This window comes from Rousettus aegyptiacus, unplaced genomic scaffold (genome assembly GCF_014176215.1).
Source record: "Rousettus aegyptiacus isolate mRouAeg1 unplaced genomic scaffold, mRouAeg1.p scaffold_m13_p_18, whole genome shotgun sequence".
NCBI classification, from domain to species: domain Eukaryota; kingdom Metazoa; phylum Chordata; class Mammalia; order Chiroptera; family Pteropodidae; genus Rousettus; species Rousettus aegyptiacus.
Genome location: NW_023416293.1, coordinates 17,346,824 through 17,374,558, shown reverse-complemented (window position 1 = coordinate 17,374,558; position 27,735 = coordinate 17,346,824). Strand labels below are relative to the sequence as shown.

The 27,735-nt window shown below is 50.2% G+C and overlaps 1 protein-coding gene and 1 long non-coding RNA gene across 4 annotated transcripts; one reads left to right on the top strand and one right to left on the bottom strand.

Moving 5' to 3' along the window:
* Window positions 1-6,634: 6,634 nt before the first annotated feature.
* On the bottom strand, window positions 6,635-20,086 carry LOC107520033. Of its 2 annotated transcripts, none has more exons than XR_004955467.1 (3): window positions 19,841-20,086; window positions 7,642-7,935; window positions 6,635-7,310 (listed from the first exon to the last, which is right to left on the bottom strand). It is a non-coding gene; the product is annotated as an uncharacterized LOC107520033 (long non-coding RNA). The 2 variants fall into 2 exon arrangements; XR_004955466.1 differs by lacking the exon at window positions 19,841-20,086 and adding an exon at window positions 8,231-14,036.
* Window positions 20,087-20,232: 146 nt separating this feature from the next.
* On the top strand, window positions 20,233-26,029 carry IRF2BP2 (interferon regulatory factor 2 binding protein 2). 2 transcript variants are annotated; one of them, XM_016163365.2, is made up of 2 exons: window positions 20,233-21,900; window positions 22,423-26,029. In XM_016163365.2, the coding sequence occupies exons 1-2, from the start codon at window positions 20,859-20,861 to the stop codon at window positions 23,136-23,138; spliced, it is 1,758 nt and encodes a 585-aa protein (XP_016018851.2). In that variant the 5' UTR covers window positions 20,233-20,858; the 3' UTR covers window positions 23,139-26,029. The 2 variants fall into 2 exon arrangements, with proteins under 2 accessions (XP_016018851.2, XP_036091489.1); XM_036235596.1 differs by having other exon boundaries at window positions 20,768-21,852.
* The last annotated feature ends 1,706 nt before the right edge of the window (window positions 26,030-27,735 follow it).

Genomic DNA, 27,735 nt, shown 5'->3' with positions numbered 1-27,735 from the left:
ACAGCTGGCAGGGGCGGCAGTGGGTGGGTCGATAATACCGAATATGTTTTTTATTGACATAGAGCTGACCAATGCTTAATTTCCCTTATCCAGAAAATAGCCTAGAACAAAAAAACTTTTAACAACTGAAAGTAGAGAAATACTTTTCTCATAGGAACAACAGCCCATATGTGCACCGTGCGCGTAGCCCTACTCAGCGCGATTTTCTCACTTCTATGCCCTTATACTTCAGAAATGGAAATCGGAGGTACAGAGGAGGTACCACAGGTTGGGTCCGCTCAGTTGCAGGTGAATATCTATCCCGGCTGGGTGAGCACGGAACTTATAGGATTAGAATAATAGGTCCTTAGTATGATGACTTCGAGACCAAGGGGAAAAAAAAAAAAGGTGTTAAATAAGGTTCCCCAGATTCCTTCAGAGAGCAAGAGATGTTGAATTATATCTTAGAAAGTTTCCACCCAAAATTTCTTCTCTTGTTTTCTTCCTTCCATCCTCCCTCTTTCCCTTCCTTCCTTCATTCTTTTCTTTTTTATTTTTGCTTTTCAGTGCTTGAAAGACAAGCTCGCGATTGCCTAGAACTCACTCTCCGGAATGAGTTGGGACGTCGCGGTGGCCGTACCCCAAACTATGGTGCCTCCTCTGAACTCGTGATTTTCTGTTTCTACAGCGCCAAGGGCAGGGGCCTCGGACAGACGTGCGGTCATGCCGTGTGTCCCATCGGCACCGGCTCCTGTCCCTCAAGAGTCATCTCAGGTTCTTCCCGCTGCTGGATACTTGACACTGTTACTCGAAAGAGAGGAAATGGGGGGAAACGACGGATGGAGAGGCCGCGGAGAGAGGGGGCGTCAGGACGAAGGTGACATTGTCAGCGAAGAGGGAGGGACCGAGGGTCTCCTCCAGGAACAGACGGAATTTCGGCCCCGCTTGTTTCGGCTTTTAGCTCGGCTCACAGACCGCTAAAATCGCCTGTTGTCACCGAGTTTTTTCTTTCAAGTGATGAAAAGCTGATAGAGAAGTCTAAGTCACCCCCCCAAATGATACATAAGAAATGTGGACGCGTTCATATTTTCCTAAGAAAATTCAGCTACGGGAACTCTTAAGAGCCTTATCAATCATATCCTTCACTTCTGCCCACACACACGTGCACACGCATGCACACGCGTGCACACACGCACGCACCTTCCTGTCACGCACACACCTCATCTGTAGAATACCCGCAGCAGTATACCCTGTGGTGAGGGCTTCCTATCGGCCTGGCCCTGGGTTAAGGGGACAACACTTTGTCACCTGACCACGCCCCACAGAAAACTGAGGCTCGAGAAATGTAAATTTCCTGAAAGATGCGCAGCTGACAAACACAAGAGATGGGACCTGAGACGCGGGGCTCCTCCCCAGCGGGCTCCGCTGTCTCCCGGGGAGCTTGACCGCTTCTCCCCGTGACGCCCTCATTTTCCCCAGGGCCCGGGGAGGGCTCAGAAAAGCAGCCACTTCGGATGTGAAGACCCGGACGGCGTGCGGGACCCTGCCGTGCACAGGAGGAAACTCGGGGCGCGCCGGGCCACGTCGTAGCTGGCACACGGCCTCCCGCAGCGACTCGCATGCAACCCACACGGCGGGGCCGGGAAGGCGGCGGTGGGCACGGGAGGAAGGCGCGTACCCCCGCGGGGACGCTTCTCGGGTCACCGAGGGGCTCTGCGCCACAGCGAGTGACATGCTGACAGCCGGATCCCCCCCCCTTGCAGTGGGGGGCTCCCCGTACACAAGTTGTGGGCGACCGCGACCCATGCTCCGCACACAGCCGCCGCAGGCACGGGCGGCCTGAACTCCTGGGGGCGCAGGCTGCCTCGGCTCCATCCTTTAGGGTGCGGAGACTCCGAGGCTAAGGGTGGACGTGAGCCCCACCAGAATGGCAGGGACTGACGGTCGGGAAGGGGTTGGCTCCCTAAGAAAACTCGGGTCCTAGTATTGCAGGAAGAAATGGATGTAAAGCAGGCAAAAGCAACAGACGCCCCCAACACTATGCGAAAATGATGTGCATCGTTAGAGTCTAACCAAGACTATAAAATCAACCTTGGCTTTTTAAAGTAACTTCGGAAGAAGCTGACTTGCAGTTTCTTTCATAGAATTCCTGATTACTTTGTTTCTGGTAACAAAGTCAGCAATAAATTCTTTGTTTTGCTTACAAATCAAAGTTGTCCAGGAACATTTCCTGTTAATCCCTATTTCAGAGTATTATCCCAAATCCTTCTTTCAAGAATAAAGGTGACAAACAGATGTAGGTAAAAGCAAAATAAGCAAAGTAAGGCAAAAAAGTTTATAGTAAAATATTATCTATTCTTACGCTATAGCTTCAGCAAGAAAATCTATTTGGCTGAGTTATTTTTTAACAGAGAGAAAATAATGATTTAGGTTTTAAAAAAGAAAAAAGCAATCACTATTTTAATGCAAAGAAAATGAAAAGAACTCTTTCACGAAAACTAGATATTACCATTTTCCAGGAAGGCACTAGAATCTATCTTCAGTTCTTATTTTCTTTACCATCTCAAAACTTTAGTATTCGCTGTGACTTACATTTGGTTTTCTTGGATTCTCGATAATGACTAAATTTAATTCTTCCACTTCCCTTCACTATAGTCAGATTATTTTTAAAAAATTCACAAACACTATGAATTCAAAAATCAACTTTTATAAAGGTCGAAGAAGGATTCTCAAAAAATTTAAATACATAGACCTGAAGGACAATGAAAATACTACATATTAAAACATGTAGGAAGCAGCTAATGCAGTGATGAAAGGGAAATTAATAGCATTAAACACGTGCATTAGAAGAGAAAAAAATCTCAAGTGAAATATCTGAGAAGAAACTAGAAAAGGAAGAGCAAACAAACTCAAGGCAAGTTTAAGAGCAACCGAAGTTCAGAGCAGAACCCGATGAAACTGATATCAGGAAAACAGCAGAAAATAAATCAATGACACAAAAAGCTAGTTCTTTGAAAATTTTAATAAATCTGATAAACCTCTAGTGATACTGATAAAAAGAAAATCAAAGAAGACACAATATCAGGAACAGAACGGGATATTACTGCAGATAATGCATATTCAAAAGCATTTTAAATTTGACAACTTAGAAGAAATGGAGCAATTCTCTGAAAATCACACGCTACCAAAACTCAGCTGAGATGAAATAAACTGCCTGAATAGTCCTATAACCATTTTAAAGAAATCAAATTTTGTAACTAGAAAGCTCCAGAAAAAAATCTCCAGGCCCATATGCTTTCGCTAGAGAGTGAACCCAAACATTTAAAGAAATAAAACCAGATTTACACAATCTCTTCCAGAAAACAGAAGTGGGGGAACACTTCCCAAATCATTTTATGAAGGCAGAATCACCCAATACCACAACAAAACAGAGACAGTATTAAAAAAGAAACTGCAGACTTATTACCTCTTGTGAACTGATATACAAAAACCCTCAACCAAATATGCGCAAACTGAAAACAAAAATATACAAAAAGAATTACAAACTTAACCAAATGGGATTCATTCCAGATATGCAAAGCTAGTTCAACATTAGAAAATCAACCAGTATAATTCATCATATCAAAAGCCGAAAGAAGAAAAATTATGTAATCATATCAATTGCAGAAAAAGCATTTGATAAAATCTAATCTTTATGAATGATTACAAAAAAAAAAAACCGTCAGCAAGCGAAGAATAGAGAGAACTACTTCAACTTGATAAAGAGCATCCACAAAGAAAAAATCAGAAACAAAAACAAAATAATAAAACGAAAGAAAAAAATCCTACAGCTAACATTATACTTAATTCTAAAAGACTGAATGTTTTCCCTTAAAGATTTGGAACAAGGCACGGATGTCCACTATCACCACTCTTATTCAACACAGTATTGGAAGTTCTGGCAACAGCAATCAAACGAGAAAAAGAAATGAAAGACGTACAGATTGGAAAAGAATGTATGAACTGTGCCTACTTAGAGATCATGTGAATGTCTACATAGACAATCCCAAGGATTAACCAAATAAAACTCCTAGAACTAGTAAGTGAGTCTATAGGCTCATAGGATGCAAGATCAATACACAAAAATCAATCCACTTCTATATATCAACAATAAACATTTAGAAATATAATACCATGTATGATCTTTCCAAAGAAAATAAAATACTTAGAAATAAATTTAATAAAATATGCACAGGACCTATATGCTGAAAATTACAAATAGCTGACAAAATCAAAGAAGATATAAATAAGAGACATATTGTACTCACATATTGGAAGACTCAACAGTGTAATGATGTCAATTCTCCCTATAGGGTTAATGTGATTTCTAGCAACATCCCAGTAAGGTTTTTCTGTAGACATAAACAAGCTTATCTCTAAGTTTGTATGGAAAGACACAGGACCTAGACTAGCTAAAGCAATTTTGAAAAAGAAAAATAAAAGATGAAGTATCACTTTACCTGATATTAATGCCTACCACATAGCCGTAGCAACCAAGGTAGTGTGGGATTGGTGGGAAGAGAGATGCACGGATCAGTGAAATGGAGTGGAAGAGCCACACGAACATGCCCGGCTTATTTCTGACAAAGGCGCAAAGGCAATCCAATAAAGGAAGGGCAGACTTTTCCACAAACGGCACCAGAGTGATTGGATGGCGACAGACATGAGAATAAACTTCAACCATAACCTCATACCCTATGCACACATTAACTCGAAATCATGTTCTTGACTGGCAGGTGGTTCTCCTCCAAGCAGTGATCGAGGGACCCAGGTTTCTTCTATCTTGTGCCTCTGCCATCTTCGACATTTGTCTTCCAAAATCTCCTTTCTTGTCTCCATCAAGATGTAAAAGGGGGAAGAGCATGGAGAATCGGCAAGGGAGCTTTCTGCGGGCCAGAGCTAGAAGTGACACATAAACTTCCACACACTAATGGCCAGAACTCAAAGACGTGGCTGTGCGTAACTGCAGGGCAGGCTGGGAAATGGTGTCTAGTTGCGCCCGAGAAGAAGATACGGGTTGGTAACCAGCCAGTAGGGCAACAAGCCCAGCTGAAATCCAGGGTTCTGTTATTAAGAAAGAAGAGAGGGTGGACATGGAGAGACAGGTCGCAGTTTTTGTCACAGGGGGCAAGTTGCCCTGAAGGACTAGCGAGCAAATACCATATTCCAGCAATGGGACGGCTCCAGAATCCAGGGATGGCATCGTTCTACCACAGATGTCACTTTGAAATGATGCCTCGCCACAAACATCTCAAGTTTTCAGCCCCCCAAAATGTTCCTAAAATTATTACATTATAGTTAAGCAACTTATTATTTTCCCAATGTCATAGAAAGCTTTTTAATGGCCTAGAAAACTCAACCAGATCAGGGCCTATTGAGAACAACGGAGAAACACAGTATTAATGATTTAGCAGTACTGCCGACCCAGCTGAAGAATCCCTGGTTGGGAGTTCATCTGAGATACCACTTTGATGTTTTCAATTTCTGTTTCCATTGTATGTTTATTCATTTATATTTTTAATCTTGAGTTTTAATTTACAAAACGTACCACTTCGCAAGAGAGAAAGGCTGGGTGGGTCCACATGTGAGCTCAGTGCTTACAACTATGTATCTACATCTATATCTGTATCTACATCTATATCTATATCTATATCCATGTGTGTGTGTATGTACACATGTCACCCTAGTAACCAGTACCTGGTGGACATTACGATGAGACTCTAGAAGGGTTTAGTGGGTCTGACGTAAGAGTAGCCCGGAAAGAACAGGATAATAGGTCTTAAAAAATGGGGAGAGAGAACTAACTAACACCAGGAAGAGAATGAGTAGATCTGAATATTTGCAAATCACCCAAAAAGTAGGGTTAATTTAACAAATCGGCTGAGAGCACAGGCTTGGGATTATGTCTGGCCTGGAATGAAATTCCATTTTAGCTGCTGAAAGACTATGGACATTTCCCCAAGTCACTTAATCTCTCTGAACCTCAGCTCCCCATCTTTAAAAAAGGGGTGATAATATCAACCTCGTAAACATGAATGTCTACAAGGTGTTCAGCACGGTCAGCGCCTGGATCCTAGCATAGTGAGCTCTGCAAAACAGCAGTTTTCATTAACATCAGCTTTGTGCTGGATGTCAGGTGTGGCTGGGTGACAGAAAAGGCAGATGGTCTGGAGAGCTCGTTGCTTTCACAAAACCCAGGCAAAGAGCACACAGCATAGCGAGGAAGTCCTGGGCTCCGCGTACGACCAAGCGCTGACTTCCGGACAGTGTCTGCGAGTGCCCCGGGGGTTCGGAGCAGAGCCTGGCGATCGTGGCTGGGCTCGTGGCTGCATGACCGCGGTGTAGGGCGGAACGGGGTAGTGAGGGAACATTTACGGGGCCTGGAGCAGAGCAGTCCCTCAAACTGCCGAATACATGAATGACTTGAAGGAAGAACGTGAACAGAAGACAGAAACAGAAAATCCGGTTCGCGGGCGAGTGAAGGCGGTCCTCGTCACCCCTGGCGGGCGTTCATCAGTAGGACGACTGACACGTTGGCCAGAACGGAGGACCCATCTGAGCGGGGCCTCAGAAACCAGGTCAGGAGCTGGGGATAAAGCGGGATTCCGGTCTGCAAGAAGGCACAGAAGCAGCGCTTAGACCTCGTCGGGCACGGTCAGGGGTCCCGCTGCAGGAGCCGGAGGCAGAGCAGCTGGGCGGGGGCCTGCGTCAGGGCCTCCGGTGAGAGGCAAGCGAAGCGAGCCCGCAGGGACGGGCAGCGCCGCTCATGGGGACACAGCGGGCCTGGGAACCCAAGGCTCACGCCGAGCTGCAGACCGGGGAGTGGAGGAGGAGTCGCGCTCAAGGTTGGCTCTTCCATGAATAAAACATCGGCAGTAATTCTAAGAGACGGGAAAGCAGAGAAGGCTGAGGAGCAGGAGAAGATGAACTCGGCTGCGAGTGTGCTGGCTTCGAGCCGGGGTGAGAGGTGCAGCAGAAACGCCCAACGGGCCGTTGAAAGGCCGAAGTTAGAATTCGACTGTGGGGAGAGAGACTTGGGAGTCATTACTATAGAGACGATGAATAAAAACAATGAAATAGAGGAAGTCTCCGAGGGGCCCATAAAAATAGAAAAAAAAACTAGAAAACCAAAGACTAAGTCTGGGGCAATGTAAAAATTAAAAATATAAAAACATTCCAGGAATTGCTAGAATAGATACGCGAACCTCGACAGACGCGGTTGTCGTCGCGAGGGCTGTGTTATGGCTTGGGGTTCCTGGAAATGCCATGGCCATTTCTGCCTTCGTGGGCTCCTTCGTCCATTTAAAAAAAAAAAAAAAAAAAATTAGGTCGAAAATTATATTCTACAACTGCAGAAATATAAAGACAAATATAACCTAGAATGAATTATTATATATTATTGTTATATTTTCTCCCTTCTGATATTAAAAGAAATTAAAACTAAAACATTTTTATGGGTCCCTGAAAGTATCATGGCCTTCTTGTGCCTAATGGTATGAATAATCCAAAATAATGGGTAATTTTTTAAAAATCATGTGTAGTCGACTCTGGAAAGTGCGTGTGTTACGTGCAAGGAAAGGTCACCCTTTTTTTAAAATGGTATAAGCTATTATTTTAATGAACCTTGATTCTCGCTGGCGCCTGGTCCTGTTTTGGTGACGTGGCCCCAAACTGAGACACACAGCACAGGGATCGGGGTGAGGTCGACCAGTTATCGAACTTCGCTGTGTTTAAGAAAGGAACTGTATTTTTAACATGCATATCCTTGGGTTCCACCTCAAAGAATATGATTCTCCTGTTAAAATGCATCTTACATATCCTGAGAGGAGTCGTTTTCAGAATAATTATGTGGCTTTGACGTTCAGAGGATTTCATTCCGAAGTCTGTTCAGAAGTTTAGATCTTAAAAATGTAACCCCTGCAAAAAAAAAAAAAGAAAAAGGAAAGAAAAAAGAAAAATTGGAAATCTGAAACAAGTTAAATTTAACCATAAAGAATTTCAAGTCTCCAATGAAGAGAAGCCCGGACGCCGTGTCCAGACGGCCCTCGAGGGCGCGCTGACCACGGCCGTCGCCGTGGACCTTCCGGGAAGTGCGGCTCGGGCTCGGGCTGGAGACCGCAGCACGGAGGGGCGGGGACGCGGCCCAGGGCGGCCGCGGGCACGAGCCGGGCCCGCAGCAGCCCGGAGTGACGGGGCCAAACGGGTGAAGTACCTGCACGGGCACTTCTTACGTTCCTAGCGTCGTCGAGTTCGGCAGGTACAGGACGCAACTTTAAGAGCCAGAGGGAGAGAAAGGCTGGAGGGCGTGCCATCGAAAGAGGCCGGTGACTCGGGAAGGACAGGAGGTCAGTCTCTGCAGGACGGTCAAGGGGAAGTCGTGGAGCGCCATTGGTGAGGGCGTCCTGGAGCGCTGGGCGTGCAGGGCTGCGGAGCCCTGGCGGGTGCCCCTAAAGCCAGAGTCTGAAGTCCGGCCGAGGGAGGAAGAGGAGCTCGCTGGTTCTGGGACAAGCGCCTGCTCCGGCCTGGCCTTGCCGGGAAGCTCGTCGTGTAAGAGGCTCCGCCCCGCGCCTCGCCGCACGCCAGCACGTCACATGTCACTTAATCCTCCCATCGACCTGTGTAGTGAGTACTGCCTCACACCCATCTCACAGAGGAGAACATCGAGGCTCGGGACGTGTAGCTTGCCTAGGACCACACAGCTGGCAGAAGCAGCAGAACTGGAGTCAGAGCCCCGGCCGCCTGCCTCCGGGCCCGGCTCTCACCCGCTGGGTGAGACAGGCCCGCCGAGCATCCGCGGACCTACTAGTGACCCTCACAGGACCCGGCACCCGGTTTTGTTGTTGTTCTGCAGTTTACACAGGTAAGGGAGTGAGGCACAGGAGAACGATTTACCTGCGTTTACACAGCAACGTGGCAGCAGAGGCAGGATCGGCCCCCTCACGGAGCACAACACACCTCGGAGGGACAGTGCCCAGGGGTTCGGAGCTCCTGGTACCGTGTGGAGCAGAGCGGGCGGCCCAGGAGAGGTCGGGACCCCGCTAAAAAGACAAGCATTTAGCCAGGCCCCAGCCCAGAGCTATGTCTGGACTCCTGCTCCGCCCCGTACCCCCCCAACCCCCCCCCCCCCCGCAAAGAGGAAGCTTCACTCGAGAAGACGTGACTTTGTTTTCTCTACCTGACCATTTAGAAAACGCCGGGTTTCAAAGCCCTTCCCCATTAGGCCCAGGCAGGCTGGGGTGCACACCCCTCTTTGTCCAGATGCATGAAAAGCTCCTTCTAAATGAGTAACATACTACCTGACATCATTCTAAATATATATACGAATGCATATTTATGTATATAATAGAACATATATCAGCAGGTAATTGTGTATAACGTAATAATAAAGATGTGCACACGCACACGCACACACGTACTGGCCGTCTCGGTTATTGCTCTGTGTCCCTAAGAGGAAAAGAGCCCAAGCACGAAGGGCTGCAATTCGCTTCCTTTTTACCAAAAGTTAATGACACTGCTTTAACGGCGCGGAGTGCGTGTGGCTGACCTATCGGCCTTTCCCTGTCCAGGGAGGAAAACACGGGCCTTGGCGACGTGTGTCCTGGGACCGTGAGAAAACCGGAGGGCGGCCATCGCGACTGGGCAGGAGAGTCAGGCCCCGATTTTCGCGGCCAGTGCCACGGCTTAGGAAAACGGTGGTGAAGTGTCCATGCCGGGCGCTGAAAGGGGGACAGGATTTACCATGTCATTAAGAAACACGGCAGTGGCGGCTGTGGCTGAATCGTGGCCGCCGCCGCTGAGGACGAAGGCGTGGGAATGCACACCTGCCTCCCCCGCCCGACCCGTGCGCATCTTGAAAAAGTCCAAGGTGGTTACATGTTTAAAAACCTAACACTATTCAAGCTATCTAGAGGAACTTATCAGGGTTTTGTTTGTTTGTTTGTTTGTTTTTTACAATCTTCTGGTAAAGTACAGACTTTATAAAGTATTTTTTTTTTTAATATTCTAAACAATTGCTTCCTAAATTGATCTCTTTTCTAAGGGACATGGCATTCCAATAGCAACAGATACAAATGGTTATTAGCACTGAGACGATTCTCCTGGAGAATGAACACGGGAAAACTTCCCCCATTATCTTGTAATAACTATAGAAACGATCCCTGGAAGTAGAGTGCTCCCCCTTATTTTGGAAAGGACCCAGGGGGAGGGGCCGCTGTAAAACCTGCGGCTGTGCATTTACCTACGGAGCCATCCGCTCGCCGTGGTCCAGACCGCCTGGCTTCGCTCTTTGAGCCAGTCTGTTACCGCGTAGCCCCAAACGCTCTCGGTTCACGTGCGGTTACACGGGAGCTTACCACAGCCATTTTCCCCTTAACCCATCGACTATAAAACGCCGTCGACAGAGACTTGCATACTTTGGGATTTTTAGCCTGACGCGACGCGCCGCCGTCTCAGGGCTCCCCTGGAGGGGGGCCGGCACGGGCTCCTGGCCTCGGAGGTGGGTGGCGGCGCGAGGCGCTTCTCGCGCTGGCACCGACCGTCCCACGGGGCGCCCGAGGGGGCTGCGCTGGCTGCGGCCCGGGCGAGCTGGCCGTAGGCTAGAAGGACGAGCGGCCACCGTGCTCGGTCGGACCTCAGGCTGTCAGGGCCGCAGACGTTTTGATAGAGGCGCCGGCCACGAAGCCCTCTTTCCGCCTCTGCGGCCGCATGTTTTCCAGCTGGACCTCCGCCAGTCTTCCGCTCTCCAGAAAGTTCTCGTTCATGCAGCCCAAGGGTATCTCACTGGCTTTTCCGAGGACAGCTGCAGGTTCCGCATGGAACATCCAGCTGCCTGAGATGGGGGTCTCAAATCGGGGGTCCCTGCCTTCAGAGGCTGCGCTTTCCTCGGGCAATTGAATTTGGGAGAAATATACATAAACATCCTTAAGTGTGTGAAACTGCATAAGAAAAGGGTTCTCGTTAGAATGCATTCTGTGATTCTGCCCTCCTCACCACAGCGAGAGCCGGGAAATTTAACGAATGTTCTTGTCCAGCCTGGAACTCACCCACTCATTTGCCCTGTTTAGCCAGTGATCTCCGAAACTCGTGCTTCTCTGCTCGACTTCTGTTAACCCCGGGACACCGGGATGTCTCGGCCTCTCCAGACGCCGCTCTCGGATCGGCTGACACTGCAGCGGGACTCACAACTCTCCCGGGAGATCTCGCCTGTGGGCTAAGCAAGGTTCACGCTTCCAGAGTCGAACCCAGGAGTTTGTTCTTTGTGCTTCAGACTTGCTGGCCTTTTCCTTCGGGTGGATTTAGAATTCGGTTCCTCGTCCTGAAAAGTCCTGACTGACAAGGAAACAGGTCGCACGTTCTCCATGGCGAACTCTCCTTGGAAAAGCCTCCTAAGGAACGGGGCGGCGTGCACAAAGCTCTTACCTCCTTGATCTGCTCGTATCTGATTTACAATAGAAACTGAGCCCGCTTCCGGATTTCAACGGTGCCCCATTCCTTACCGGGCAGTCTGGCCTTGCTGTGCCCACGGCCTGTCCCCCGCTCACGGCCCCTGGTCCCCACTCCAGCTGTCCCCCGTTGGCTGTCGTGCGTGCCCAGACCTTCTCTCATCACCTGCACGCGACAAAGTCTGCAGGGGCCAAACAGATGCCTATAGCGACGTAGAGAGGTCTCAGAACGACTCACGCTAGCGGTCTAAAATCCCTCATTTCGACAGTATTAGCTCGGGGAGGCCAATTATATTAGGGGGTGGCTAGGAAATTGTGCAATCTGAATCGGTATTTTTCAAAACAGGCGGCAGAAAGCAATATTCTGAGGGGATCTCACTGATTTTCGCTTTCTTTCTGGTTTGTTGGTTTCACCAAATGCTTAATCGAGAATAGAATTACAGTATTTCTAAGCTGCTTGTGTAACTGCTCTGAGCTTGACAACATACCTCCCAACGCTCACGCTAACACAAGTGGCACATATCGGGAAGGTTACCCATTAAACGACTGTGACAGATCATATTTCTGGTTAATCGTTAGTTCCTTCTGACCTTAGACTTTGCCTGTGCGTTTACCACCACCATCTGCTGTCTAGGGTGGCAAAACCGCCTTTTCCACGAGGATTACTGTCCTTACTTCGTAAACAACGGTCTCAATTGGAGGTGTTGAAACGCCACCACAGAATTAGATTATACTACCTATGGAAAGCTTAAAGAAAGTGGCTTTCTTCCCTCTTCTGGCTTTATTGGCTTCTCCTAAAATATCATAATTCATGGACCATAATAGAAGCATAAAACAGATTTACAAGTTGTATTCTTGGTCTGCAAAATGAAATATTTTAAAAGAACTCTGACTCTTTTATGCCTGTCCTGTTTGTCTTCTTCCAGACTAGTTTCTCATTGTATAAAAGTCTCTGGGAAATTGCCCAATAAAACAGACAATTAAAAAATAATTCCCACGAGTGAAATGAGATGAGACCTTTCTTTTTTAACCATCACCCGAGACCATGCCTCTCCGTTTTGGAGCATGTTGAGAAGCCTGCTGGTGTTTAAGAAAAACCATCTGCTAACGTGCAGTCTATGATAAGGCAAACGTGGCGGAGTTTTAAGCCGGCCACCTTTGTCCTAGACTCACAGATGCGCCTGTAAAATGGACTCTCGCTGGTGGTGTGGGGCGGGGTGGAGGAGGAGAGCATCGCTGTCACTCTACCCAGTACACGGACTCAGTGCCGTGCTGTGACCCACGGATCAGAACTCTAAAAACAGGGGCCGTGGGGTGGGCCGGCCGGCCTGCAGCCAGCCCAGACCTCTCTGCAAGGGGGAAGCTGTGCGTGCTCGGTCAGAAGGGGACTCCACCCACTCGTCCATTCATTTATTTGTCTCTTAATCCATTCCCAGCCTTTGTCCCAAAAGGAACTGAGGTGAAGGGAAATTACCATTCAATTTTACTAGGGAAATGACAGCTCCTTAAAAGTGAAAACTTTTTTTACAAGAACTGTAATTTTTCAATCCTTAACACAGTGACACTATTAAGAAGAGGGAGTGAGCACTGGAGAATGAAGCATTCTGGGTAATGTGTGTCTGCCTTTGAACTGACTTGTTCTGAAGTGTGACAAGGCTCGCTGACCCGACCCAGCGCTCACACAGCCTGTAACTGTACGCTGAAATATGGACACTTCGCAGAGCATGGGTCTTGGGTTTTCTTTTTGTTTGTTTTTTAATTGCTTGGAAGAGGAGAGGCTGGCCTGAACACCCACCACATGAAAATAATCAAGAGGTCGTCTGCCAACAGAAAACAATTTCAAAAGTATGGAATGCAGAATTCTGAGCCTGAACCACTTGACAGCATCCCAAAAAGGCATGTCCGGACATGTTTCAGTCTGAGAGGGCTCAGCATTCCAGGCTTTTAAAAGAATGTCTCCTGTTACAGCTAAGAGGGGCTGCCTACCCTTCCTGCCCTCTCCAGGCAGCGGGTCTGGAAGTCTGCCTCTGGAACATGCGTTTTAAAACACATCGAGTAGCCCGTGGACAGAAAGTAAAGAATACGGCTCTCTCTTTTTTTTTTAATGACAGTTAAAATGAAACATTATATGTAAATGCTTCCCACCACGACCATTTTTGAAAAACACAACATTTAAGAAGCTTCATTAAGTTTTTTCACAAGACCCAAATAAATGAAAATCGGATAGAGGCCATGAGTATAACATGCCGCTATAGGCAACAAAGTCACAGTGAATTCCAAAACATCAGGCGTCCCAGAACGCACTCTCATGTAACGTCATTAGAAAGTTCAATATGTAGCCAGCAGAGAAGCCCAGCTACGAGGCAGCGGGGCCCTGGGTGAGAATACCAAAGACCTCAGCTCGAGTTTCCACATCCTGCTGCCCTGTTCCGCCACGCGCCTGTCAGTGTGTGGAACTGTCGCGCTCTTCCTCGGCCGGGGCCCTCCGCAGGGACCCGATAGGCCTGTGCACAGCGGAAGGAGTCTTCGCCATGTATATAAAATGTGTCTCTCGTGGAAAGAAATATTTTCCGTAAGCCCTGAAAAACACTCGTTTGGTATCTTCATGCTGATACAGGCGTTCCTGCCCAGAATGACTTGCACGAGGCAAGGACCGCGGTGTGGACGCCCCCGGCCTGGGCCCTGGGCCCGAACCACGCAGGCCGCGTCCGCGCGGACGCCCCGAGCCGGCAGCTTGATTCGGACGGCGCAGTGCCCAGAACGATGGGCAGGCGGTCACGCGTCGTTTCTCTGCACTGCGCTGTGACACCACGTGCCAGAAGCACGTTGGGCTGGGTCTGTCAGTGCCCTGGACGCCCGCCGCCCCCACCCAACGTGCGCGAAATGTCAGAGCAGGAACGGCGCAGGCTCAGCGGCCGCTCAGGGAGAACACAGGCCCGGAGTGCCCAAGCGACTTGCCTCGGGTCCCACGCCAGGTGTATGAAGACGACTCAGCTATCGCCCGTGCAGGTGCCACATGTGTGTAAAAAAGAACCTGGGAAGAAACCAGAAACGGGAGGTAGCCCGCCAGTGGGCTAACGGAAGAACTGCGGTTTGGGACACCCGAATTCTACCCATGTTGTCACAGCACACTGTCTTTGTCCCAAGGCCAAGCCCTTATTTTCTTGGTGCCTCGGTTTACCAAATTCATAAAGCGAACAGACATTGATGTTCTTAGTCACTGTTAAGAATAACGAATTGCTCTGATAATGCAAATTAGAGAGAATAAAAGCAGTCTGAAAAATGTTTAAAATCTAGCTCTTCAATGCTGGGAGGTAATGGCCCCCAGGAAGCTCAGTGTGTGTAGTCCCCAGGCGTGTTTCAGAACTCACTTCTCACTCAGGAATTCACTGGAAGTGTGGCACAGGCTCTCCGACAGCCCCTCCAAAGGTCATTCGAATTCGATTTTAGCTGTCTGTGACGATTTGTTTCTGTCTACCAGTGGCCTTTCGCTAGGACTCGACCCGGGCTGTCTGTCCCCACGTACTTAGTGGGGACCAGTTCTCCCGATGGTTTTGCGCTCCCCGTGGCAGGGAGGTGCTGCCGCGTGGGCACAGGGACAGGTGAGCCAATGCGCCCCATGTCCACTCCGATCTGTCAGCCACGGTCCGCAGCCAGGCTTAACTTTCCCTTCTGCAGAGAGAGCTCTGACTCCTTTACATATAAAACTGACCAAAAAAAAAAACCAAAAAAAAAAAACGAGTCTGAAGAATTTTATTGTTAAACGTTTAGATATTTGAATGGATAGCAATGGAATACCACCGACACACACACAAATAAGACTACTTTTTTTTTTTTTGCCAAACACATTAGACCGGAGCAAGTAAGCCACCAGAACAGATTACTGAAACCCGACAAAGACCAAATTTTCCTGCTGATGGTTCTTTTAAAAATATATTTTCATCTTGTCAAGGGAAAGGCAGTCCAGTTCATGTCGCCTAACTTCTATTTCATAAGCAATGCTAACACTAACAGTGGAGGCTTATTTGAACAGGTAATGATTGTTTTGCTTCGTACCGCCCCATGAAATTCTATGAAATGTCTGACCTCTTCTTTTCCCTCTTCGGTGCCCCGTAGCTCATGATATTTATTTGTTTGAGTGCAAAGTAGCCAGGATTGGAGTCCTACAATTGGAATTAAATGATTTCATGAGGTTTTCCTCTTTGTTTTAAAGGAAATAGGTCATAAAGAGCTGGAGGTGCAGTATTCCAGTTTGGTGAGTGCCCAAACCACTTCCTTGCCAAACTAAATCCCAGGATTGAATCTTTTATACTAACACCAACATCCATTTTTATTTAAGGTTCATAAAGACCGGTGCATAATGGTTTGCCGTTTAAGGAGTCCCAGGCTAGGCCAGCGCCTCTCACCTCTACTCTATCTATTGTAATTGTTTACTTTTCCTTGAATTGCATGTCCTATGAAATATACCAGGGTTTTCTTTTTCCTATATATAGATAAGCATCTTAACACTCTTTTTGTTAACACTCACAAATGTTAACATTCATTTACTAAACCTCTAAATTGTGCTTAAGAACGAAAGGAAATATTCTATTTAAATGCAAATTGCAAATAGAATGTTCTAGACTATACTGTTAGACAACAGGACTCACACCTGGATTTTGGTTTTGACACTCACTTTTAGTGTTACTGTAGGCAAATCGCTTCATCTTTTAATATCTTAGGTCTTTAGTTTCTGAAAAGGGATGACAATAGAACGTATGCTTAAAATGGTTTTTTGAACATCCATATGAAAGGTACGATAAACACGAAGCTACGTTATTTTTCACCTTTTAGAATTGTAACATCCTCTATTTTTTTCTGTTCCCTTATTACTGGGTGTGTATGTAGGAAAGTTACATTTTTAAGTAGGCAAGCCGATGAAAAGAAAATTTACCATTTTAATATTTTCGAACATTATCTGTGAGTTAGTTCACGATTTTGTCAGCATCTTCCTACTCGTATCTTTTAAAAGATTTTACTGAGTGTCTTAAACGTGTTAAACTCACATCCAGATATTATTGCAGAGAAGTATATTTCATCATGCTCTTTCCATAAAGTCAACAGGAGGGGCCGGCAGCGAACGGCCGTTGAATCCCTTCCAGTTCTGCTACAAGTTCCCTTGCAGACTCAGTGAGTGAACGACCTCGGTCTTTCCTTTGTCTATATTTTTCACTTAGCAATTTAAATTCTGAATCGGTAAGAAGTTAACCTACATCAAGACCCCAAACGTTACTCCAACGGGGACCTGTACGTATGTTTACACGTAGGCCGTGATTAACGGCTTCCGTGTATAATATGTGGGTGATTAAGAGCTCCTGGGACTTCATTTGGCCTGATTCTTAGACCCTCCACAGAGAGTTTATCTCCTCCACATGCAAGAGTCTCTTTAATATCCGCATGCTTTCTGTGCGGGGGGGGGGGGGGGGGGGGCAGGCTATGGGGAGAGGTCAAACAAAGGAGAAGTATTTCTGAAAAGTATATTTGCGATTTGAAAAATGGTGGAATTGTCTCATCAAGTGCTATTACTTAGAAGACTCTCATATCTATCACGAGTTTCATTTATGTCCTGACTCTCCACAGGATGTGTAGCTATATATTCACGTAAATGTTCAAACGCATATTTATAACGTTTTAACGTGGAAAAGCCCTGTGCACCGCACGTGTCCTTCCAACCTTACGGTACTTCACCCAAGCGCACGTCACTGCAGTTTTTTCTCTTTCAAATATACCAGGGTCAGAGTTTAAGAAGCTTCAGTGTGGTTGCGACATCGGGCTATTAATAGAAACTCCACTCTAAAGAATGAAGGCCCCGTGATTCCACGTGTGGATATAGAGTGGACACATGACCCAGCATTCCCTAGGAACACCACCTCCTGGACAGCACCCACTGAGCACGGGCGGGAACCACTTCTCTAGACTGCCCTGCAGGTGTGTGAACGAGAGCATCTTCCCTGGAATAAGCTCTGGGGACCAGGTTCCGATGGCAGACGTTGAAGGCTCACAGAGGACGCCTCAGTGCGGGGAGGCCGGGTCTGTTCGTCCCACAGAGCTACAGCTCAGCGCTGCTCCCTCCCGCGTCCCTTCCCGTCACCTCCCTGTCCCTGCCAGCACCAGAACCCAGGCCTGCCTTCTGCTCCTACGCTGTGATTTTTATCATTTTCTTAAATCTTAGAGATTGGAGCTAGCAAGGGCTGTTGCTTCGTCTAGACTCAGCAGGAGTGTTCTCCATAGACTATTTCCTTCAGTTCTTAAGTCGAACTGTGGTTGGAAGCCAGCCTCAACCCACTGCCCCACCACACTGCTCTGCCTGTGGACAAGAACGTGTGGGAGCTCACTGCAGCCAAGCCGGTAACCTTGACTCCGAATGGCAAAGATTACCATAATTCCCTTCTGAGAGGGCCTGGGCCCTGAGCAGGAGGGCTGGGTCTACGTGACTAAAACATACCGACTTCCTCTTTCATAAGTCATCACATGATGAACTACAATTACAATTCCTGCCTTGTCCCCGCGAATTGCAGACGCATTGCCTCACCCCAGAAACCCTGCCCCAGCGCGCGGAGGAGGCGCGCGGACTGGCCGGGATCCAGCTCGGGCTGCGCGCGCGGAGGGAGGGGGCGCGAGACCAAAACAAAGCTGTGTTTACTTAGCACACACCGATAGAGCCGCTGCAGCTGCATGAAAGGCCGGGCAGCAGGAAAGGCTTTTGATACAATATAAGGAGTTGCTGCCCAGGGTCCGGGGCCAGCCTTAACCCCCTTGATCCCGGATCCTTTTATGGCGAGAGAGTCCAGTACTGAAATAGCCTTTCCACGTTCCTGCGGGCATTTCATTAGGGAAGTTACAGCAACCCAGTTTCGACATTGAACTGGTAGTGTGAGATAAAAAGGAAATGCTCTCTCTTTGGAGAAGAAAAGCTCTGTTCTACAAAAATCCTTACTTAGTACTTGTCAAGGCAGAGTCTGCTCGCAGTAGCTCTACTTTGGGCTTTCCCCTGAGGCTGTCAGTGCCCGCTGGCAGGTAAATGAGCATAATTAGGCCATGGCTCTAACCCGAGTTTTCTTGTCATGTTTCCCTCACTGCCTAGTGGGGCCATCTCTCGGGGGTGTTGAGATGGTTCACCTCTCTGCAGCACAAAGACTGGGCCTCGTTGCCTTTGGGCAGTGGCCCGGTGGGTCAAGTCACGTGCAAGATGGGTGGCACCCTGTCTCCAGGGAGAGTAACCAAACCTCCTAGCCCCAGCTGCTCCCAGGAAGGGGCAGGTCTGATTCCCTGGCTAGGAAAGGGTGAGGCCAGGCTGCAATTGCGGGGCAGGACCCGGAGCAGATGGGGAGCCCTTAACGGCCCACGCTCCCTCTCTGGAAATCCCCGAGACGACGTTCAGCGTCAGCCTGAAAAAACATTTAAGTCTGGCATTACACTTTCTGTGCCGTTGCGAACAGGTTTTTTCATGTGCTTCAAGCGGCTCCCTCCACTGTTTTTCTAAGGGTGTTTTTCCTTCCTTGTGGTTAATCCTTTGAAGCAACCTGGCATTTTCAATAGCAACAACTAGCGAGAAACGTCAGCAGGATTTTTTCTCTCTCCACCTACCAATCCGGTGGTAGGAAAGATAATATAATTAGTACCCTGTACTTCCCATACTTAACCAGCTCATTCCAGTCTCAGGGAGCCGGTTTTCCAACAAAAGCAGTTGCAGAGGCTGTTCTGAGAGGTGAAGTGTCAAAATCCCAACTGACGGTGATAAACCCGCGTCCACTAGTAAGGCTAAGGACCAGCCAGAGGTGATTTACTATTACACGCACCAGCTCCTCCTCCCGATGCAAGAGTGGAACTCGAGTGCTCGGCTCGGCCCGGGCAGGGCCGTGCGGCCAAACCCCGGCGCGGACGCCCATACCGGGCCGAGCCCGGCCGGGCCGCACCTCCGCCCCGCCCCCGACCGCGCCGGGCCGCTCACCCCACGGCCCGCGCCGCGCCACCCCGAGTCCACGGCGGGCGCAGGCCGCCGGGGGCGGGGCCTGCGCGGTGACGCGACGCGCTGGCCGCGGGGCCGGGTCCCTTGGAATGTGCGTTCGCTCAATGAGGCCGCCAGCGGCGCGAGTCACGTCCGCGCGGAGCGTGCGCACTCGGCGGCGGCGCTCGCGGGACCTGCAGAAGCGGCCGGGCGGTGGCGCCGCGAGGAGGGGGGACGGGGCAGACAGGACTCGGGGTCGTGAGGCCGTTCTCTGCAGCGGACCCCCGCCCTCCGGAAGGTCCCAGGCTTGGGAAGTCGCTGTCCCGTTAGGAAAACTCAAAGGGACCGGCAGCGCGTGTCCCTCCCGAGACACATGCGAGTGTAAAGCACTTACTGAACGGTCCGAGTGTAAATCCTAAAACCCGTGGGCCACGCCGGATGGAGAGTCCCCATCCTGCAGACAGTACTGACAGCCCCAAGCCACAACGTGGCCTCGCTGGCAAGACACACGAGTTTTAGCACGATTATCCCAAACGGGCCTGGCGAGGAGGGAGGCCCGCCTGCGCAGCCGAGGCGGCCGGGCGGCTGCAGAGGAGCAGACCGCGCCGGCAGCGCCTTCGCCGCGGACGCGGCCCGCGCGGCGCGGAGCCACCTCTCCCGGCAGCGCCCGCGCGGCGCGCGGGGGAGGGGCGGGCGCGCGCGGGGGGAGGGCGCGCGGGCGCGCGCGCGAGGGGAGGGAGCCTGCGCAGGCGCCGTGCGAAGCTGTCGAAGAATCAAGTCTGTAGAAGTGGAGCGGCGCGGCGGCAGCAGCAGCAGCGACGGCGGCGGCGGAGCTGAGGCGGGCTGGCCGCTGACGCGCGCGCTGGAGAGCGGCGACGCCCGGAGCTGTGAAGGAGCAGCGGAGCGACCCGGGGCCCGCGCCGCGCACGGGCTCCACGCCGCCCGGCCGCCGCCGCCGCCGCCCCGGCGCGGCATGCCCCGCCGCTCGGGCTGAGCCTGCCCCGGCGGCCGCCCCCCGGCCCCCGCCCCCCGGCCTCCCCGCCCCCCGCCCCGCACTCCGCGCCCGCCGCCGCCGCGACCTGCTGCGCTCGCCCGCGCCCGCGCGGCCCGTCTTCGCCCCGGTCTGGAGGCCCGCCGCGGCCCCGGCCGAGCCCCCGCCGCCGCGCCCGCCGCCCGCCCGCGCCCGCCGGGGGGCCGTGCTGCCGCGGCTGCAGCCCCTCAGCCCGCGCCCGCCGCCCCTCGTGCCCCGGGGGCGCTGCGCGGGCGCCCAGCCCGCGCGGGCTCTGCCTTTGCCGCCGCCCCTGCGGCCGCCGCCGCCGCTGGTGGGGGAGCCGCGGGGTTGGGGGGGCCGGAGGGCGCACGCGGGGCCGGCGGCGAGCGGCGGCGCCCCCTCCTCCGCGGGCTCCGCGGACATGGCCGCGGCGGTGGCGGTGGCGGCCGCGTCGCGGCGGCAGTCGTGCTACCTGTGTGACCTGCCCCGCATGCCCTGGGCCATGATCTGGGACTTCACGGAGCCCGTGTGCCGCGGCTGCGTCAACTACGAGGGCGCCGACCGCGTCGAGTTCGTCATCGAGACGGCGCGGCAGCTGAAGCGGGCGCACGGCTGCTTCCCGGAGGGCCGCTCCCCGCCCGGCGCCGCCGCCCCGGCCGCCGCCAAGCCGCCGCCGCTGTCGGCCAAGGACCTGCTCCTGCAGCAGCAGCAGCAGCAGCTCGGCCACGCCGGCCCCGAGGCCGCCCCGCGCGCCCCGCAGGCGCTGGAGCGCTACCCGCTGGCCGCCGCCGAGCGGCCCCCGCGCCTCGGCCCCGACTTCGGCGGCGCCCGGCCGGCCACGGGCCTGGCCCAGCCGCCGACGCCGCAGCCGCCGCCCGTGAACGGCATCCTGGTGCCCAACGGCTTCTCCAAGCTGGAGGAGCCGCCGGAGCTGAACCGCCAGAGCCCGAACCCGCGGCGCGGCCACGCCGTGCCGCCCACGCTGGTGCCGCTCATGAACGGCTCGGCCGCGCCGCTGCCCGCCGCGCTCGGCCTCAGCGGCCGCGCCGCCGCCTCGCTGGCTGCCGTGTCCGGTGCCGCGGCCGCCGGCCTGGGCTCCGCGCCGCCGGCCGAGCTGGGCGCGCACAAGCGGCCCGCGTCCGTGTCGAGCAGCGCGGCCGCGGAGCACGAGCCGCGCGAGGCGGCGGCCAAGGAGAAGCCGCCCGCCGCGCACCGCGGCGCCGCCGACAGCCTGTCCACCGCGGCCGGCGCCGCCGAGCTGGGCGCCGAGGCGGCGGGCAAGGGCCGCGCGCCCGCGGAGCAGGACTGGGTCAACCGGCCCAAGACCGTGCGGGACACGCTGCTGGCGCTGCACCAGCACGGCCACTCGGGGCCCTTCGAGAGCAAGTTTAAGAAGGAACCGGCCCTGACTGCAGGCAGGTTGTTGGGGTTCGAGGCCAACGGGGCCAACGGGTCTAAAGCAGGTAGGGGCGGCCGGGGAGCGAGGGGCCCCAGGGGAGAAAGGGGGGCAGAGCGCGCGGGCGGGGGTGCCCTTTCCATTCAGCATTCTACCCCAGCCCAGAAACAACAAACACCCAACTTCCTGCCCTGCCTGCGGCGGAACCAGGCTCAGCGGCAGCGTGTTCTGTGCTGAAGCAGCACAACAGAGATGAGTCAGGCGGCCGGGCAGGCGCAGGCCGGGGCTTCCCTTTCCCAGCGCATTCCCGGGGGGCGGCCCCGGCGGCTCTGAGCCTGTGGGGGCCGCGGCCCTCATCTGCACAGTGTCGCCTGGTTACACGCGTGCGCGTGTGAAACCAGGCAGTTGTGTGTGTCATTTTTTTTTAAACTGCTGTACAGCCTGAGAGCCCCATAAGACTGTTTTAAGTTGCACGTGCACGTGCACCTCATGAGATTTTAACGAACAGAAATGTCTTAGTTTGTGAAATCCTTTCCGGTGCGTGTTCATTTATTTCCTGTTTGCCCCCTTTTGTTTGTTTGTTTTCCAGTTGCAAGAACAGCGAGGAAAAGGAAGCCTTCTCCAGAGCCAGAAGGTGAAGTCGGGCCCCCGAAGATCAATGGAGAGGCACAGCCGTGGCTGTCCACGTCCGCAGAAGGGCTCAAGATCCCTATTACTCCTACATCCTCTTTTGTGTCCCCACCACCACCCACTGCCTCCCCTCATTCCCACCGGACCACGCCGCCTGAAGCGGCCCAGAATGGCCAGTCCCCCATGGCTGCGCTGATCTTGGTAGCAGACAGTGCAGGGGGCAGTCACGCCTCGAAAGAGGCCACCCAGGTCCACTCCACGACCAGGAGGAACAGCAGCAGTCCACCCTCTCCGTCCTCCGTGAACCAAAGAAGGCTCGGCCCCAGAGAGGTGGGGGGCCAGGGGGCAGGCAGCACAGGAGGACTGGAGCCAGTGCACCCCGCCAGCCTCCCGGACTCCTCTCTGGCAGCCAGCGCCCCTCTGTGCTGCACCCTCTGTCACGAGCGGCTGGAGGACACCCACTTCGTGCAGTGCCCATCGGTCCCTTCGCACAAGTTCTGCTTCCCTTGCTCCAGACAAAGCATCAAACAGCAGGGAGCTAGTGGAGAGGTCTATTGTCCCAGTGGAGAAAAATGCCCTCTTGTGGGCTCCAATGTCCCCTGGGCCTTTATGCAAGGGGAAATTGCAACCATCCTTGCTGGAGATGTGAAAGTGAAAAAAGAGAGAGACTCGTGACTTTCCGGTTTCAGAAAACCCAGTGATTACCCTTAACTAAAACTGCTTGAATTGTGTCTATATCTCCATATATATATATCCAAGACAAGGGAAATGTAGACTCCATAAACATGGCTGTATAATTTTGATTTTTTGAATACATTGTGTTTCTATATTTTTTTGACGACAAAAGGTATGTACTTATAAAGGCATTTTCTTCTTTTGTTAACGTTATTAGCATATCTCTGTGCTTTATTACCCTGGTGACAGTTACCGGTCAATGTAGGCTGTGACTTGCGCTGCTTTTTTAGAGCACTTGGCAAATCCGAAATGCTTTTTAGCTGTATTTGTATGCACTTATTTTAAAAAGAGAAAAAAAAAAGCCAAATACATTTTCTGACATTGTAAGATTGCCTTACTGTCTGTCGTTCCTTATTGCCGGCCCCTTTCTCAGGCCGGAGGCCAGTCGGAGGAGGAAAGGAAATGAGTGCAAAGGGCACTGTCGTGAAGTGGGCATGCCACCGGGAAGTACCAAGTTTACCCCCAAACAGTGTCCTTAGATTAATAGGAAAATAGATTGTGACTCTTTCTCTGTTTTGTTCCGAAAGTTGAGTTGTTGAGGTATTGAGGGCTGCCTGAGAGTTGCTGCTGTGAGAGATTTTCAGGACTGGCTTTGAGGGGGGGGATTTTTTTAAGGCAGAGTTGACCACTGTTCGCTGCCCACGTGATCAGTTGTAAGACGATAACGCTGCATGCTAGTCGGTTACATAACGCGCAGGTCGGTGACGGGAGGCGGCGGTAACGCGGGGCGGTGTGTGCGCAAGATGGCCCTGCCGCCCGCGCCGAGCAGAGCCTGGCTCCGCAGCGCCGCTGTCTCTGCAAACGCCCCGGAGCTCTGTGTGTTGTTGCTGTTGTCATTTCCTTTAAAAAGCGTTGTAAGAGAAGTTACAGTCCAGGTGAACTTGGAGATTGTGGGATTGGTTTCGTTTCTGTTTTGTGTTTTTTTGTTTTTTGTTTTTTTATCATTTACCTGTACCGCTTTTGCTGTTGATACTATCACCTACACCCTGTTTTGTCGTGAGTGCTAAATACAGTATGGTACAATGACAGTGGCAGCGCTCGGTGCCCCGGGACTGCCCGCGGGCGCGTCAGTGACAGCCCACATCGGGGTGGAGGAAACCTGTAATTTCCTTCTTACATGTGTTTGAAATACCAAGTGAATAATACAGTTCTGGAAAAAAATGACAAACTAGTGAAAATCAAAGAAAAGGTTTGACATAGTAAACAGGCTCCACCCCTCGAACTATTTTTAGAAGCCTTTTGTAAACTAATTTCTTTTGATCACTATTTTGCATCAGTAAAATGATTTTTTTTAAAACCAATAAATCATCCGTTATTAGAAATAGTCGTCTCACAGTGATACTGGTTTCTCTTTTGCACTGTTATGATTTAACATCCACGGGAACACTATTTTAAGTCCTTTTATGTTCAGGTGTTTGTAACTTGGACCTATAATTAGGCTGAATCATCGCTTCAAGGTCTATTACAAGTCGTGTATTGTTCACAACCCTGCTTCTCTTTTAATTTGAAAATATAGATTGTTACCCACTTCGGGTTATTTTTTGGTTATGTTTTTGTCTTTTGAAAATTGTTCAAATATTTTTTAATGGTCGGGTTATTAACACTTGAAAATCAGATACTGCACCAAATACAGTATTTTTTCGTAGTGTTTTTAATGAGTGCACCTATCACTGACGCTGTGCAGATTCACGTTACCAGGTCATCGTTCTGTGACAAACAGACTTGCATGATGAACCAGTTTGTTGTTACACTTTTTTTTTTAATTGGAGTAGCTATGACTCAGATGAGGCTGGTTTCTCTTATGTAAATGTACACATGCAGAAACAGTCTCTTTTCCATGCCCATAAAGACATTCGTAAAGAACTCAACTATTATGGTCTGTTGTATAAATGCGTATCTAGGCACTTTATTATAAACTGGAATTTGACCTCGTAGATGTTACAAGTTTATCAGTCACTTGACCTAATTTGTGGTAGCTATCTGTATGTTTTGCAATCTGAATGCAGATAAGCTTTCCAAAAAGATTAATACAGAACCATCCTGCTGTTCTGAGTAAGTCTGTCCAGCTGTGGGAAAGGCAACCTGTGGTTTCTCTGTACCGGAGTTTCCGGGAGAGAAAACCAACAACTTTAAAGGGCTGTGTGTTGCGTGCAGGTTACTCCTCTTAAAAAAATAAGTCGTGTGCGAGTCTGCCTGGCCCCTGGGTGGCCTTTGTGGAAGGCTTGCAGCTGGGAAGTGTCGATCTGGGTTATTTTCCTGGCATTCTCTTAAGTTAAAAAGTTAACATTGGGACATGGGTTTGATCTTTTGTTGTACCTGATGACAGTGTGGAGATCCCCCACAGCTGGATAAAAATGTCAGAAAGCTACTTACTGTACACGGGCAGTATCAGATTTCAAATCCTAACATTTCAGCTGTGCTTTTTTAATACTCGGAGTATTAGGGGGTGGGGTGTCGAAGCTTTCCCTTTTTTTGCTTTAACAATTTATAGAATTTAACAGATGTACTGTCTTTCATGTGGCCTCACATTAAAAGTTATGAGAACGTACACATGGTTTACAGCTTTTACTATATACCTTTCCTTGGCCACCAAGTATTTTTAAAGTGTGCCACCTTTTGACCTTTACTTTTTTTTTAAGTTGAAGGTGATAACTTTTTCTATATATGATGAAACTCCTGTCAACTGAAGTGAGTGTAATCTCAGATATCAACATTATATTTTAAAATCACACTGTGGAAATATCACCTGCATTCTGTCATTTGTCAGATTTACAGTATCTTTTTTCTTTTAACTTTTAGCATTAAATAAAAATAAAATTGGGAGCACTGAACATTTTCTGAGGCATTTTTTAATTTTTTTCAAGTAAGGTTAGAACGGCTGTTGTTTTAATCACCAAGGGCAATGTGACTTAAAGGATGTGTGGGTTTGGGGTTGGGGTTTCACTGGAACGCAGAAGAACAGGAGATAAAAGACACAGAACAAAAAGGCAACCAATGGGAGGGGACGAAAGTGCTCGGGACTGAGGAAGGGCAACGGGATAGGGGGAGCTGAGATGAAGAGATGCGCTGAGCAAAGCGCAGCCAGAAAGCACTTGTTTGTTTTTCAGCTTGCAGTAGAGCCAGCCATGCTGCAATAGTAGATAGTGACGCCATCGAAGAGACTGTCGAGACGTGGGGCTGCTCTCTGGAAAGCTGTGGAATAAAACAGCCCTGTCGGGCCAAGTGAAATGCACTGGAGACAAAAGCGGAGGTGGGGGGTGGGTGGCGGGGGGGGGGGCGCCTACCTTTGGGAAAACTGGCATCAGTCAGACCCGAAGCCATGTGCAAGCTTCCTTGATGTCCTGAAACCTGAATTGATAAGCGGATAAAGGTGGAAAACAGGAGACACGTTTCCAGACTACTCTACTATCACACAGGAAGAAATTTCTAGGCGTTTGCAGCTTGTACTCATTGATCAGCGGCTTGGCACACTTCTCTATGAAAGGAAGTTGTGCAACTTGCAAAGAGTTTGAGGATAGGGTATAGACTATGTTTTAAATTAAACAGCACTTAGCGTGTAGTCGCATATATTTTCATTAGGGGTGGTCCGGTAACTTGGGGGACCCATCATTATATGTATTTTAATAATTATTTTTTAGTAGCCTGTCGAAGGCAGTTTTTAAGAAACATCCTTAATAAGCTAATTCTAGGTTATAATTCACAACACGGTGTTTTATTTCATAATTAGGTTAAAAGAAACGTTAAAAATGCTAAATTTTATTTTTAGTGAAATTTAAAATAGTGCCACTTGCAGAAGTCATTTTTAAAATTTCAAAAGCTCCTTCCAAAGTAAACTTTAATGACTGCATTCAGTTACCAGTTAAAAAAAGAAACAAACAAGCCAGAGACTCTTGATGTGGCAGATGCCTTTGTTTATACCCCAAAGGGGGAAAGGGGCGGGGGAGTTAAAGGGAAAATATGGAACTCCTTTTAATTCCTAGACTTTTAAGTTTCTGGTTACTCAAAGTTGTTTTGCATATGATTTATAGATGATTTTATTTGGTTAGCGAAGAGTAAAATGTCTCTTCCTGATTCCAAAGCGTGTGCGTGGAACCATTCAGAAAAACATGCAGCTGTGTGTAGGCCACTAGCAGTCCTGAGTCACCTCATTCGCTTGCCTTTTCTTCCTGGGAACAGTGTGAGAAGACACGCCTTTCCTCTGTCACAGACCAAGGTCAGAGGCACCAGTGAATGGAGCACATTCACCTACTCCATCCTCTGAGGTTCTGTGGGGCGAAGGGAAGGCCATTTAACTCCTTCAGTGCCACAGCAACGGTATTGGTTACAACACGGATGGTTGCAGTCAAATAAAAATTGCGGGTACGACTTCCCAGATTTCCAGCTCTCAGCATCCCTCGTTGCCGTCTCTGTTGACGGCCTGCACTTTCCTCAAAAGTCGTGAACCCCGCACAGTAATTTAAAAGGCACAAAAATATACAAAAAGTCAATTTGTAAAGTACTTAAGAGGTTGAAAGATGGAAAATGACAGGCTTTACGG